The sequence below is a fragment of the Cherax quadricarinatus genome, chromosome 14 (genome assembly GCF_038502225.1).
Source record: "Cherax quadricarinatus isolate ZL_2023a chromosome 14, ASM3850222v1, whole genome shotgun sequence".
NCBI classification, from domain to species: Eukaryota; Metazoa; Arthropoda; class Malacostraca; order Decapoda; family Parastacidae; genus Cherax; species Cherax quadricarinatus.
The window spans coordinates 4,719,562-4,734,071 of record NC_091305.1 but is presented as its reverse complement, the minus strand read 5'-3'; the positions used below and the strand labels follow the sequence as shown (position 1 = coordinate 4,734,071).

At 40.2% G+C, this 14,510-nt stretch overlaps 1 protein-coding gene across 13 annotated transcripts in view; it reads left to right on the top strand.

The window, feature by feature from the left end:
* The window catches only part of tmod (tropomodulin), a 175,468-nt gene that overhangs the window by 131,729 nt on the left and 29,229 nt on the right, over positions 1–14,510 (top strand). For all 13 annotated transcript variants that reach the window (XR_011391981.1, XR_011391980.1, XR_011391978.1 and 10 more), the window contains 2 exons: positions 5,611–5,831; positions 7,207–7,361. Coding sequence is in view for 9 of the 13 variants with exons in the window: in XM_070084775.1 (XP_069940876.1) it covers positions 5,611–5,831; positions 7,207–7,361 (376 nt within the window). In the remaining 4 variants the exon portion in view is untranslated. The remainder of the gene's footprint in view (positions 1–5,610; positions 5,832–7,206; positions 7,362–14,510) is intronic.

The window sequence follows — 14,510 nt, the reverse complement described above, 5'->3', positions numbered from 1 at the left end:
GTTTATTCTGCATGTCTTATTGTTTTCTGTGTAGGGAAATGTATATTTTATGTAAAAAAATTATTTTGCTTAATACTTTTGGGTGTCTGGAACAGATTAACCCTTTGACTGTTTTGGTCTTACGAGCCACCATTTTTGACGTATATATACAGTGGACCCCCGCATAGCGATATTAATCTGTGCAAGAGAGCTCATTGTTATGCGAAATTATCGTTATTTTCCCCATAAGAAATAATGGAAATCAAATTAATCCGTGCAAGACACCCCAAAGTATGAAAAAAAAAATTTTTACCACATGAAATATTAATTTTAATACACACAAACTGAAAAAGGCATGCACAATTACATGACACGTACTTTTATTGAAGATCTGGTGATGATTGATGGGATGGGAGGAGGAGAGAGTGTTAGTGTTTAGAAGGGGAATCCCCTTCCATTAAGACTTGAGGTGTCAAGTCCTTTTCTGGGGTTACTTCCCTTCTTCTTTTAATGCCACTAGAACCAGCTTCAGAGTCACTGGAGTTCTGTCGCACAACATATCTGTCCATAGTGGCCTGTACCTCTCGTTCCTTTATGACTTCCCTAAAGTGTTTCACAACATTGTCAGTGTAATAGTCACCAGCACGGCTTGCAATAGCTGTGTGAGGGTGATTTTCATCCATGAAGGTTTGCACTTCAAGCCACTTTGCACAGATTTCCTTAATCTTTGTAGTAGGCAATTTCTTCAATTTCTCTCTCCCCTCCTTCGAACCAGTTTCCTCAGGTCTGGCCTCTTGCTGTTGAAGTTGATCTATCAGCTCATCAGTGGTTAGTTCTTCATTGTCCTCCTCCACCAACTCTTCCACATCATCCCCACTAACCTCCAACCCCAAGGACTTTCCCAATGCCATAATGGATTCCTCAACTGGCATAGGATTCTCAGGGTTAGCCTGAAACCCTTCAAAATCCCTTTGGTCTACACATTCTGGCCACAGTTTCTTCCAAGCAGAGTTCAAGGTCCTCTTAGTCACTCCCTCCCAAGCCTTACCTATAAGGTTTACACAATTGAGGATATTAAAGTGATCTCTCCAAAACTCTCTTAGAGTCAGTTGAGTTTCTGAGGTCACTACAAAGCACCTTTCAAACAGAGCTTTTGTGTACAGTTTTTTGAAGTTTGCAATAACCTGCTGGTCCATGGGCTGCAGGAGAGGAGTGGTATTAGGAGGCAAAAACTTCACCTTAATGAATTTCATGTCCCCATAAAGTCGCTCTGCCACGTCTGTAGGATGACCAGGGGCATTGTCTAACATCAGGAGGCACTTAAGTTCTAATTTCTTTTCAGTTAGGTAATCTTTCACATTGGGGGCAAATGCATGGTGTAACCAGTCATAGAAAAAGTCCCTAGTGACCCATGCCTTACTGTTTGCCCTCCACAGCACACACAAATTTTCCTTGAGGACATTCTTTTGCCTGAATGGTCTGGGAGTTTCAGAGTGATACACTAATAAAGGCTTCACTTTGCAATCACCAGTAGCATTGGAACACGTCAACAGAGTAAGCCTGTCTTTCATAGGCTTATGTCCTGGGAGTGCCTTTTCCTCCCGAGTAATGTAGGTCCTGCTTGGCATTTTCTTCCAAAACAGGCCTGTTTCATCACAATTAAACACTTGTTCAGGTTTCAGTCCTTCAGTTTCTATGTACTCCTTGAATTCCTGCACATATTTTTCAGCTGCTTTGTGGTCCGAACTGGCAGCCTCACCATGCCCTATCACACTATGTATGCCACTATGCCTCTTAAATCTCTCAAACCAACCTTTGCTGGCCTTAAATTCACTCACATCATCACTAGTTGCAGGCATTTTTTTAATTAAATCCTGATGCAACTTCCTAGCCTTTTCACTTATGATCACTTGAGAGATGCTATCTCCTGCTATCTGTTTCTCATTTATCCACACCAATAAGAGTCTCTCAACATCTTCCATCACTTGCGATCTCTGTTTCGAAAACACAGTTAAACCTTTGGCAAGAACAGCTTCCTTGATTGCCTTTTTGTTGCCCACAATAGTAGCGATGGTTGATTGGGGTTTACTATACAACCTGGCCAGCTCGGAGACACACACTCCACTTTCATACTTATCAATGATCTCTTTCTTCATCTCTATAGTAATTCTCACCCTTATTGCTGTAGGGTTGGCACTAGAAGCTTTCTTGGGGCCCATGGTCACTTATTTTGCAGATAAAATCACCAGAAACACTGTAATAATACGAAATGTTCCGATTGTATGCTTGGATGTTACCGCGGAGGCTGGCTGGTAAACAATGCCACCGGCGGAACATGTGAGGCTGGCTAAGGGCGCACGTTAGACGCGTCTCGGACGAACAGCGTTGAGCGGGTTTTTTAGCGGTATGCGAGGCAAAATCTTGGCGATAAAATGTAGCGGTATGCGGATTTAACGTTATGTGATGCCAACGGTATGCGGGGGTCCACTGTACTCATAAGTTCTAGCGGCTTCAAATCAAGCAGAAGAAAGCTGGTAGACCCACATGCGAGAGAATGGGTCTCTGTGGTCATTGTGCACTATATAAAAAAAAATCCTGGAGCACGCAGTGCATAATGAGAAAAAAAACTCCGACTTTTCTTTTAACCCCTTCAGGGTCCAAGGCCCAAATCTGAAGTGGTGCCCCAGTGTCCAAGAATTTTCAAAAAAAAAAAATTGTTATTTTTTCTTATGAAATGGTAGAGAATCTTTTTGTGAAGGTAATGAAACAAAAAGTACGAAATTTGATGGAAAATTGACGAAATTATGCTCTCGCGAATTTTGATGTGTCAGCAGTATTTACGAATTGGCGATTTTGCCGACTTTGACTCCCATTTTAGGCCAATTACATTATTCCAGTCAACCAAATTCTTAGCTATTTCACTAGTATTACTTCTATTCTATCGATTGAGCACAAGAAATCGCCAAGTCAACTGTTTCAACTACAAATTAAAGCGATCGGAAATTGTTAATTTGGCCAATTTAACACAAATTTCAAAATATTCCAATTTCAAAATAGGGTCCAGAATAAACAATGTAGGTATTCCTGGAACTAAACTAACATTTCCTCTGTTCATTAGTTACGTTTTGAGGCTTTACAAATAAATTCCATTTTGATTTTTTATTCACATAATGAATTTTTATTCACACCAAAAAATAGAAGATTTACTGTTATGCAATACTGTAATAATTGTATAAATATCATCAACATATTTGTGAATGCATATTAGACGTGTGAGGTCGTTTGTTTACTCTTGAATATCAGCAAAAATTTAACATTTCTGCTACTTTGAGCTCAGTTTCAAGCCATTTCCAGTGCTAAAACCAATCAAAATCATCTCTATTTCTGTAATATGTCTTTTCTATCAAATGAGACCAAGAAATCGCAAATACAACTATAAAAAACATACGAAAAAACACTGCAAAGTCGCTGTTTTAATCGAAAAATCATGATTACAGTTTTTTTCTCTCATTATACACAGTGTGCTGCAGGATCTGTTTTATGTGGTGCACACATACCACATAGATGTATTCTCTCATATCTAGGCCCAAATGTACCACTCACAGTTTATCAGAGTGAGCTGAGCTCATGACGTAGATCTACGGTTTGGACCCTGAACGTAAAGCCGTAGATCTACGGGACGGACCCTGAAAGGGTTAATTAAAATGCCGACTTTGTGGTCTATTTTCGTATAGTATTTATGGTTGTATTCTCGTTTTCTTGGTCTTATTTGATAGAATGGAAAACATATTATAGAAATAGAGGTGATTTTGATTGATTTTACTATAAAAAGAACCTGGAAATGGAGCTCAAAGTAGGGGAAATTTTTTATTTTTGCCGATGTTCAAAAGTAAACAAATGTCATTTTCCAATAAATGTCCAAGTAGCCATTCTGATATGCAGTCATGAATGGGTTGACATTATTTATACAATTATTACAATATTGCAGTAGTCTGCATAACAGTAAATCTTCTATTTTTTGCATGAATAAAAATTCAAAATACAAAGCAAGAGTAATATCAGAGGGGCCTGGAGATGTGACTGATTAACAAAGAAAGTGTTATTTTAGAGCCAGGAATGTCTGCATTGTTCATTCTGGACCCTATTTTGAAATTGTCATATTTTTTAATATTTGTGAAATTGGCCAAATTGCAAATTTCTGACCACGTTATTGGGTAGTCGAAATCAGTAAATGGGCAGTTTCTTGTACTCAGTCGATAGAAAAAATGGAGTTCTAAAGAAATAGCTGTGAGTTTGGTCAACTGGAACAATGGAATTAGCCGAAAATAGGGTTCAAAGTGGGCAAAATCGCCGCTTCATAAATATCGCCAAGGTCGCTAACTACATGAGAGCTTAATTCCGTCAGTTTTCCATCAAATTTCGTTCTTTCGGTGTCATCACAATCAGGAAAAGATTCTCTATAATTTCATAAGAAAAAATAATTGGGGGGGGGGGGGATTTTGTGATACCAGGAGACACCTCAGGATTTGGGGTTGTGACAGTCAAGGGGTTAATTGGATTTCCATTATTTTGTATGAGGAAAATTAATTCAGAGTAAGACAGATTCGGTAAAAGACGCTCTCTGGAATGGATTAATGTTGTTAACGAGGGGTCCACTGTAACTGAGGAGTTTTGAGGTGGTTTGGGCATGGAAAGAAATAGGATGATGAAGAGGGTGTGTAAATCTGGGGTGGAAGATAGGGAGAGGGGTAGGGGTTGTGCTAGGAATGGTTGGAGGGAGGGGGGAGGTCAATGGGGCTTTTAGTTTTAGGGGCTTGTGTGAGATAGCAAATGGAGACAAGTGATTTTTAATGAATGTGAGCATGCTAACATTTATGAAGGGATTCGAGGAAATCAGCTCACCAGACTTGAGTCCTAGAGGTGGGAAGAGCAGTGCCTGTGCTTCTGGCAAGACAGTGATTGAGTGAATGGTGGTGGTATGTGTTTCTTTCTTTGAGGTCACCCTGCCTTGGCAAGAGTCTACTGTTGAAGTTAAAAAATATATACATACATTCATTTTGGTTTGTGGGCATAGAGGAGATTAATGGGCCCTGTTAATCACCACTCATGACAGTCATTGTCTGTGACCATTTGTGGCATTTTGATTTTGTGGAACTATTATTTTAACCTAACTAATTTAACCTAAGCTAACATGACCTGACTAAGTATAGCTTAACCTAACCTAACCTGACCTGATCTGGCTTAATCTCATCACAGTCACACGTAATAATTTGCCCATGAGTAATACTATAGGAACTGGCAATTGTATATAGTTGCAGAGTACTATAGGGTCATAATAAATAAGAAGAAAAAGTGAAAGTGTAAGGCTAAGTCTGTAATGTGGATGGTGTAAGGAACAACTGAATGTTAACTAAATCAAAGCATTTCCTTGGTGAACTTTAAGTTATCCAGTAGCAGTATTTCTAGAATGAAATAAGTGGCTAGTTTCAGTTGAATTATATACTCGCCTGTCTATTTTTTCCATGTCTTTAAAGAAACAAGGTTTATACCTTTTTCTGGAAATAATACCATGTGGGCTTAAAATTGTTGTTGGGATGTTAACAGAGGGGTAAAAATATATTTTTCCAACAGCCATCCTGGGCTTCCACTCTATGATGAACCAGGAGCAGTACCATGCATCACTTTTGAACAAAGGCAAGCCAGTTGGTGTTGGTTGGGGTGGTATCACAAAGGCAACTAAATTTAAAGCCCTCCCAGCTGAACCTCCCAATGACACTGACCCAGAGGAGAGCATCAAGAAGCTAAAGGATGATGACCCCAACTGCAAAGAACTTAACTTTAACAACATTCGGGTAAGAGAAAGGTCTTTCGAGCTCATAACAGTAGGTTAGATTGCATATTTAAGTTCTACTTTGACTTTCTACAAGATGTCAATGAAGGACTTAACCAATGAACTGGAGCTACCCTCTCTTTCCTTGGATCAAACCTGATTACCTCTGATTCTCCAGGCACTTCTTCCAAAACAAACCCATTTCATCTACATTAAAAATTTCCTCATCTTCGTAGCCATTTTCTTAAGTCAGTTTTTTAGATCATTAGGAAATTTTGCAGCTGCTTCATTGTCTGCACTGACACTTTGATCAGTAATTCAAACATTATGGAGTTCCATACTCTTTTTAAAAATTTTTCCCTTCATTGCCATTTTCTTTTTTTAACATTGGACAGAGACTTGTCGCTTTAGCTTGAATCGTCATCTGACTTAATGGAATTCTTTTCTGGCTGCAGTCTTCAGTCCATAACATTAAAAGACATTCCATATTATCAGAAATACTATTTTTAACAATCACTTTTGACATATAAGATGCTGTAGCCATTCCATGTCTTTTTATTTTATCTTTATTTCTTACATGCACACATACTGATGCTTCATTCATTTTCTTGTCACATGCTAGTTTAGCATATGATTCACCATCTTCTTGTTTTATAATTTCTAGTTTTTCATCTCATGTTAACCATTTGCATATAAAAGGGGGTACCGGTACTCTATATAATAAAGAAAAAAATTGTGTATACGTATGTACTGTATAAGACTACACAACTTCACTGCTCAGAGTCTGGAGCAGTACTGATGTTCGCATTGTGCTGGTCCTGTACATCCCAGAAATTCAATATAGGTGCGTAATGCAGTTAAATAAAATTTATATTATATCCTTATGGTTCAGAACCAAACTATGCAAGGTATTATTGCATCTAATGTACACGGTGCACCCCTGCTTTTTGTTATGGGTACTTTGCATCATCTACTAAGCCTCCCATTTTAATGAGTAAATCAGTTGGCAAATTTGGAATCATTCCCTCCAAAGTTTTCTAGATATAAATTATGATATATCATGTTTGCATGCATTCTAAGCGTACAGCAGTATATAGAAATACAGTGGACCCCCGCTTTATGATCACCTCCCAATGCGACCAATTATGTAAGTGTATTTATGTAAGTGCGTTTGTACGTGTATGTTTGGGGGTCTGAAATGGACTAATCTAATTCACAATATTCCTTATGGGAACAAATTCGTTCAGTACTGGCACTTGAACATACTTCTGGAATGAAATCATATCGTAAACCAGGGGTCCACTGTACTATTAAACTGTTGTGCATTTTGTATAAGGTTAAGTGTTTTGCCTAGATAAAGGAAGGATAGTGTATTTATGAAATATATTTATTTCCAGACAATATCTGATGAACAATTTAAACGTCTCTTTGATGCCTTGGAAATGAACTCAAAATTAGAAAGTCTCAGCATGTCAAATGTTGGGTTATCAGATCGACACTTGGATGCTCTCATCAATGCTCTTGTTTCAAACAACACACTCAGGACGCTAAAGTAAGTAGCATGTTATTTAAAAGCCTTTTATGTTTGAAAAAAAAAATTACCAAATTATTTAGGGTAGCGAAACGAACTCCTGGTAGCATCATTCCACCATATACTGCGCTTTGCATAGCTTTAAAAATGTTTTATTCGGATACATGAGGGTTAGCAAATACATGAGTGAAAATGGTTGAATGTAAGTAGGACCTGCCTAGCATGAGCCAGTACATCTACTACAGTGTTTCTCTGTGACGTTCTTAACACTTTCAGGGTCCAAACCGTAGACCTACGCCAAAACTCTAGTGGCGTCAAATTTAGCGCAAGAAGGCTGGTACGCCTACATCTGAGAGAATGGGTCTGGGTGGTCAGTGTGCGCACTGTAGAAAAAATCTGAACACCTGCATGGCATTGTGGGAACACCGCCAAAGTGCTTTGTTCATCATGCCTGGCGGCAAGGAAGCTCTCACTCCCCACTCACTCTCCTGGTGAATTCTGACTCTCCTCTTCACAACGTACAGTTCTAAGACTGATGGAAGTGGATCTGAAGAGGAATTCTATGGTTTTGAAGCATATGGTACCATTGTACCATATGGTACAATGGTGCCATGTCATACAATGGTATATGGTACAGTGGTACCATATGGTACCATATAGTACATTGCATCCATTAAGGTACAGGGACCCTAATGGAAATAAGTCTGTCTGACTTTTTTGGTTATCCTAGGTTCTCCAAACATATGCTGCTATGCATGATAATCTATAACTTTATTTTTTTTTTTTTTTATTATTATCACACTGGCCGATTCCCACCAAGGCAGGGTGGCCCGAAAAAGAAAAACTTTCACCATCATTCACTCCATCACTGTCTTGCCAGAAGGGTGCTTTACACTACAGTTTTTAAACTGCAACATTAACACCCCTCCTTCAGAGTGCAGGCACTGTACTTCCCATCTCCAAGACTCAAGTCCGGCCTGCCGGTTTCCCTGAACCCCTTCATAAATGTTACTTTGCTCACACTCCAACAGCACGTCAAGTATTAAGAACCATTTGTCTCCATTCACTCCTATCAAACACACTCGCGCATGCCTTCTGGAAGTCCAAGCCCCTCGCACACAAAACCTCCTTTACCCCCTCCCTCCAACCATTCCTAGGCCGACCCCTACCCCGCCTTCCTTCCACTACAGACTGATACACTCTTGAAGTCATTCTGTTTCTCTCCATTCTCTCTACATGTCCGAACCACCTCAACAACCCTTCCTCAGCCCTCTGGACAACAGTTTTGGTAATCCCGCACCTCCTCCTAACTTCCAAACTACGAATTCTCTGAATTATATTCACACCACACATTGCCCTCAGACATGACATCTCCACTGCCTCCAGCCTTCTCCTCGCTGCAACATTCATCACCCATGCTTCACACCCATATAAGAGCGTTGGTAAAACTATACTCTCATACATTCCCCTCTTTGCCTCCAAGGACAAAGTTCTTTGTCTCCACAGACTCCTAAGTGCACCACTCACCCTTTTCCCCTCATCAATTCTATGATTCACCTCATCTTTCATAGACCCATCCGCTGACACGTCCACTCCCAAATATCTGAATACATTCACCTCCTCCATACTCTCTCCCTCCAATCTGATATCCAATCTTTCATCACCTAATCTTTTTGTTATCCTCATAACCTTACTCTTTCCTGTATTCACTTTTAATTTTCTTCTTTTGCATACCCTACCAAATTCATCCACCAATCTCTGCAATTTCTCTTCAGAATCTCCCAAGAGCACAGTGTCATCAGCAAAGAGCAACTGTGAAACTCCCACTTTATGTGTGATTCTTTATCTTTTAACTCCACGCCTCTTGCCAAGACCCTCGCATTTACTTCTCTTACAACCCCATCTATAAATATATTAAACAACCACGGTGACATCACACATCCTTGTCTAAGAGGCGTGCCACATTAGTAATGATAATAACAATCACTCTGAGGAGCATTAAATATATAAAACGTTAATATAAACATTTGCTTAATCCATCTAAATACACCCCACAGTAGAATAAATTAACATAAATATGAGATGTGGTAGCCAGGCGACTTGTAGGACTTGTGGTAGCCAGTCAACTTATGGTAGCCAGGCAACTCGTAGGACTTGTGATAGCCAGGCAACTTGTGGTAACCAGGCAACTTGTAGGACTTGTGGTAGCCAGGCACCTTTCGGTAACCAGGTAACTTGTACGGCTTGTGGTAGCCAGGCAACTTGTAGTCCAACAGCAGAGAAAATGTGTCACTATAATATTACTGGGGGTAATTAGAAAATTATTCCTTTCATATGCCTTCACTCAGGACGTCATTTCTTCTAAAAAGATGTTACATGAGAATGAGAGTGTTTCTCTTTATTTATTCTACTGTATCAATGTGGAGACAACTTGTACACAATGTAAAGTGACGAAAACCAGACGTGTTCGTCTGGTTTGTTTACATTATGTGTGGGTGGGGTGGGCTGCCCTTCCTGGATACCCATACTCCCCAAACCTGACTTCCTACAAATAAAACTCACCTCTCGCCCTACATTAACCCTTTGACTGTCGCAACCCCCAATCCTGAGGTGTCTCCTGGTGTCGCAAAATTTAAAAAAAAAAAAAAGTTCTTTTTTCTTATGAAATGATAGAGAATCTTTTCCCGATTGTAATGACACCAAAAAAATGAAATTTGATGGAAAACTGACGGAATTATGCTCTCGCGAAGTTAGCGACCTCGGCGCTGTTTACAAATCGGCGATTTCGCCCACTTTGAGCCCTATTTTCGGCTAATTCCATTGTTCCAGTCGCCCAAACTCATAGCTATTTCTTTAGAACTCCATTTTTTCTATCGATTGAGTACAAGAAACTGCCCATTTACCAATTTCAACTACCTAATAATGTGGTCAGAAATTTGCAATTTGGCCAATTTCACGAAAACTAAAAAATATGACAATTTCAAAATAAGGTCCAGAATGAACAATGCAGACATTCCTGGCTCTAAAATAACATTTTCTTTGCTCATCAGTCATGTCTTCAGGCCCCTCTGATATTGCTCTTGCTTTCTATTTTGAATTTTTATTCAAACAAAAAATAGAAGACTTACTATTATGCAGACTACTGCAATACTGTGATAATTGTATAAATAACATCAACCCATTCATGACTGCATATTAGAAAGGCTAGTTGGACATTTATTGGACAATGGCATCATTTGTTTACTTTTGAACATTGGCAAAAATCAAACATTTCCCCTACTTTGAGCTCCATTTCTAGGTTCTTTTTATAGTAAAATCAATGAAAATCATCTCTATTTCTATAATATGTTTTTCATTCTATCAAATGAGACCAAGAAAACGAGAATACAACCATAAATACTATACGAAAATAGACCACAAAGTCGGCATTTTAATTAAAAAAAAACAGTCAGTTTTTTTTTTCTCATTATGCAGTGCGTGCTCCAGGATTTTTTTTATATGGTGCACACTGACCACACAGACCCATTCTCTCACATGTGAGCCTACCAGCTTTCTCCTGCTTGATTTGAAGCCGCTAGAATTTATGAGTATATATACGTCAAACACGGTACCTCGTAAGACGTATATATACGGCCGCGACAGTCAAAGGGTTAAGATTACAAATATTTTGAGGTAATTAATGAATGTACTGTATATGTATTTTATCGCTCTGGGGAGCTTTAATTAAATATCGTAGTATATTACATTGGGTGGGCTGACCTGGCTGCCTACCATACCTCCCAAACCTGACTTCCTACAAATTAAACTCACCTCTCACCCTACATTAAGACTACAAATATTTTAAGGAAAGTAATGGGTGTACTGTGTGTGTATTTTACGTTTTATTGTTTTTAAATGCCTAGTTATATTACTAATGTAATATATGTTAGTGTAAACTTGTTATCTGGCATTTTTGTGTATTTATAAGTGGAAAAAATGGCGTTCTTCTTTCCGGCAGTAGCCTGGAACCTAACCTGCTGTATAAGTGGGGCCCTACTATAATATTCTGATATGATACTGCTACTACATATGAGATCACCTTTGTAGGAGATCTCATGAAAGTTTTTTTTTTCTACTGATATGAGAAAGAACACTTCAACAGCAGTATAGCATTACATGTAATCTGCTGGGATTTCTCACTCATTTGCCACCAGTTGATGGTATCCAGTCTCAATTTTTCTTTTCTGCATTACTTAGTACCTTTTTGTTGTTTCCTGCTCCCTTCATCCTCTCTGACTTGTATACCTTTTTTCAGGTTGTCTTCCCCATTTTTGCACATGTTATGGTAGTATAAGCTAGTGGTGGCTCCAGTGTTGTGAGACAGTGCAAGCAAGTGGTAGCTCCACGTAGTGTCACAGCAAAGAACAAGAAGGTACAATACATTATACATCAGTGTGGTGGCATCTACTTAAAACTGTACAGTTCAAACTCTGCTTGTGAAATGACAAATTGACGAGAAAAGAATTTTGCTGGCAGGAACTGCCACTCCATTAGATGCTGGGCATGTTTATTTTTAAACAGAATAGTAATGCAGAACTCCTAGAGTCCACCAGTCCGTGATAAGCCCCACTGTTGCCAAAAGGCATGTCATATATCCCATCTTGGGAACCAGTAAAACATTTCTTATATGTCCCAACATTCTTGTCACTAAACTGTAATTAGAGATATGCTGTACATATGCAAGATATTTCAGTGATTCTACATGAGTACTTTCTTCAGTCTGAAAATACAATATAGTCTCAAGGTGTCATAATCATTTCATTAGAAACAGGCAAGGCTCTGTTCATTGGAATGTGGAGCTGGTTAGAAGGAGTTCAAAGTCATTCTGTTTCTCATCCTAAAAATAGAAGTTTGTTCAGCACTTTCTCATCAGCCTTCTACCTAGGTACGATGACTCATAAAAGGAAACTCATTCACCATCATTTATTCAATCATTACCTTGCGAGACGTGCTGAAATCGCAACTCACATGACAGTCTAACTGCAGCGTCCCCACCCCTAATGTTAACTGGCTTCCTTGAACCCCCCCCACCCCCACCCCCCTTTTTTTTAACACACTGGCCATTTCCCACTGAGCCATGGTGATCCAAAAAGAAAGAAAAAATACTTTCATCATCTTTCAACACTTTCACCATCACTCATACATAATCACCGTCTTTGAAGAGGTGCTCAGATACAACAGTTTAGAAGTCCCTCCAAATTGCTAATATCCCAAACCCCTCCTTTAACCCCTTGACTCTCGCAACCCCCAGTCCTGAGGTGTTTCCTGGTGTTGCAAAATTTAAAAAAAAAAAAAAAAAATTTATGAAATGATAGAGAATCTTTTCCCGATTGTATTGACACCAAAAAAACGAAATTTGATGGAAAACTGACAGAATTACGCTCTCTCGAAGTTAGCAACCTCGGCGATATTTACAAATCGGCGATTTTGCCCACTTTGAGCCCTATTTTTGGTTAATTCCATTGTTCCAGTCGACCAAACTCATAGCTATTTCTTTAGAACTCCATTTTTTCTATCGATTGAGTACAAGAAACTGCCCATTTACCAATTTCAACTCAATAACATGGTCAGAAATTTGCAATTTGGCCAATTTCACGAAAATTAAAAAATATGACAATTTCAAAATAAGGTCCAGAATGAACAGTGTGTAGACAGCCTGTACTGTCTGCACAGACAGCCCATGCTGTCTGCCAGCTTAGTTCATATTTCGCGCCATGCTGGTGCTGCCACCTATAGGCCTTGCCACTTCAGTATGCCCAGACTTGCCACGCTCTCACTCTCACAGCGGCCTAGCAGCAAGACACAAGTACTCCCAGCTCTCTCTCATGGGATGGCCCTGCCCGGGCCATGGGCACAAACACACAAGCCTGTGTACCCACCACGACTTAACAATAAAGTAAGAAGCCTCCGAAGACGTATCATTTACTCCCCGCTACCAGAACACCAAACAAATTCGTTATAAATGGTAGCAGGGGTGGTCGCAGCAGTGTGTTTGCCTGGAGAGAGGAAGGAGAGGAATGAAGTCATCTTCACTTCATCACCCTACACAACAAGCATCCATCTCTCAACGAGTTATCCTGATGTCGTGTCTGCACGTTTGAGCACCCAGACACAGGTACAAGCAGGATCCAGCCGAAATTTGCCGAAATTCTCCGAGAATTGTAAGTGACCCCACGCTACAGCGTCCCACACTGTTTCTTAAGTCACGTGTTCAGCGTCCCTTCTATGTTGCTGTTGTTGTTCAGCTCAGCACAGCTGTTTCAGCAAGCCAGAGGTGAGTTTTGTAGTGATTTCTGCGTCCAGTGTGAGTTCTCCACGTGTTTGTGGGTGGGGGAGGAGGAGAGGAAGTGGCTGTTCCTCATCTTGCCCATGCTCGCCCTACTCACGCTCACCCGTCTACCATACACTCGCCACTGCCCACTCCCTCTGCTGTGTTTTCTGCTGTTTTTCGTGTGAATTCATTGCCAGAGCTGTGTATCCGAGTGCCCAAGGCCACTCGAAGCTACGTGGATCAGCATGCCACGTAGATCACGACGCCACGTGGATCACGACGCCACGTTGGGTGTGGGCAATGTCACGTGGATCTACCAGCCACGTGAGTCACCCACGATGCTGCCCGACTTCATGACGTCACGATGTCTGCCTGACGTCACCTCGAGATGTCTGCTGACGTCACCTCGCGACATCACGCCTGACATCACATGATGTCACATCGAGTGTTTCTAGTAATTATTTCAGTATTGTTGAGAAGATTGAGAGAAAATATATGTCGTGTGTTAATTAATTCCTCTCAGTCATTGTTCTCACATGTTAGTGTACCGTGGGTGTGTAAAGTTTCCGTGTGTCCAGTGAGGTCTGAGCCAGACCTGAGTAGCACCACTGTGTTAAGTCACCTGTGTGACCAGTGTGTTTGACAGCTATCAGACAGCCCTGAGCCCGAGCCCTCTTGTACAGAAAGCTTTTATGCTCGTCGCTCGTGATGTTCTGCAGAATCGTACCTGCTACGATTCCCATCGAGATTTGTTTCACTTCACCTCCAGACCGTCAGAGTGCAGTTATATGTAGAGAAACAAGTCTGGGGACGCTTAGACTAACCTCTGCTATAACTCCAACTGTGAGAGAATGATACTC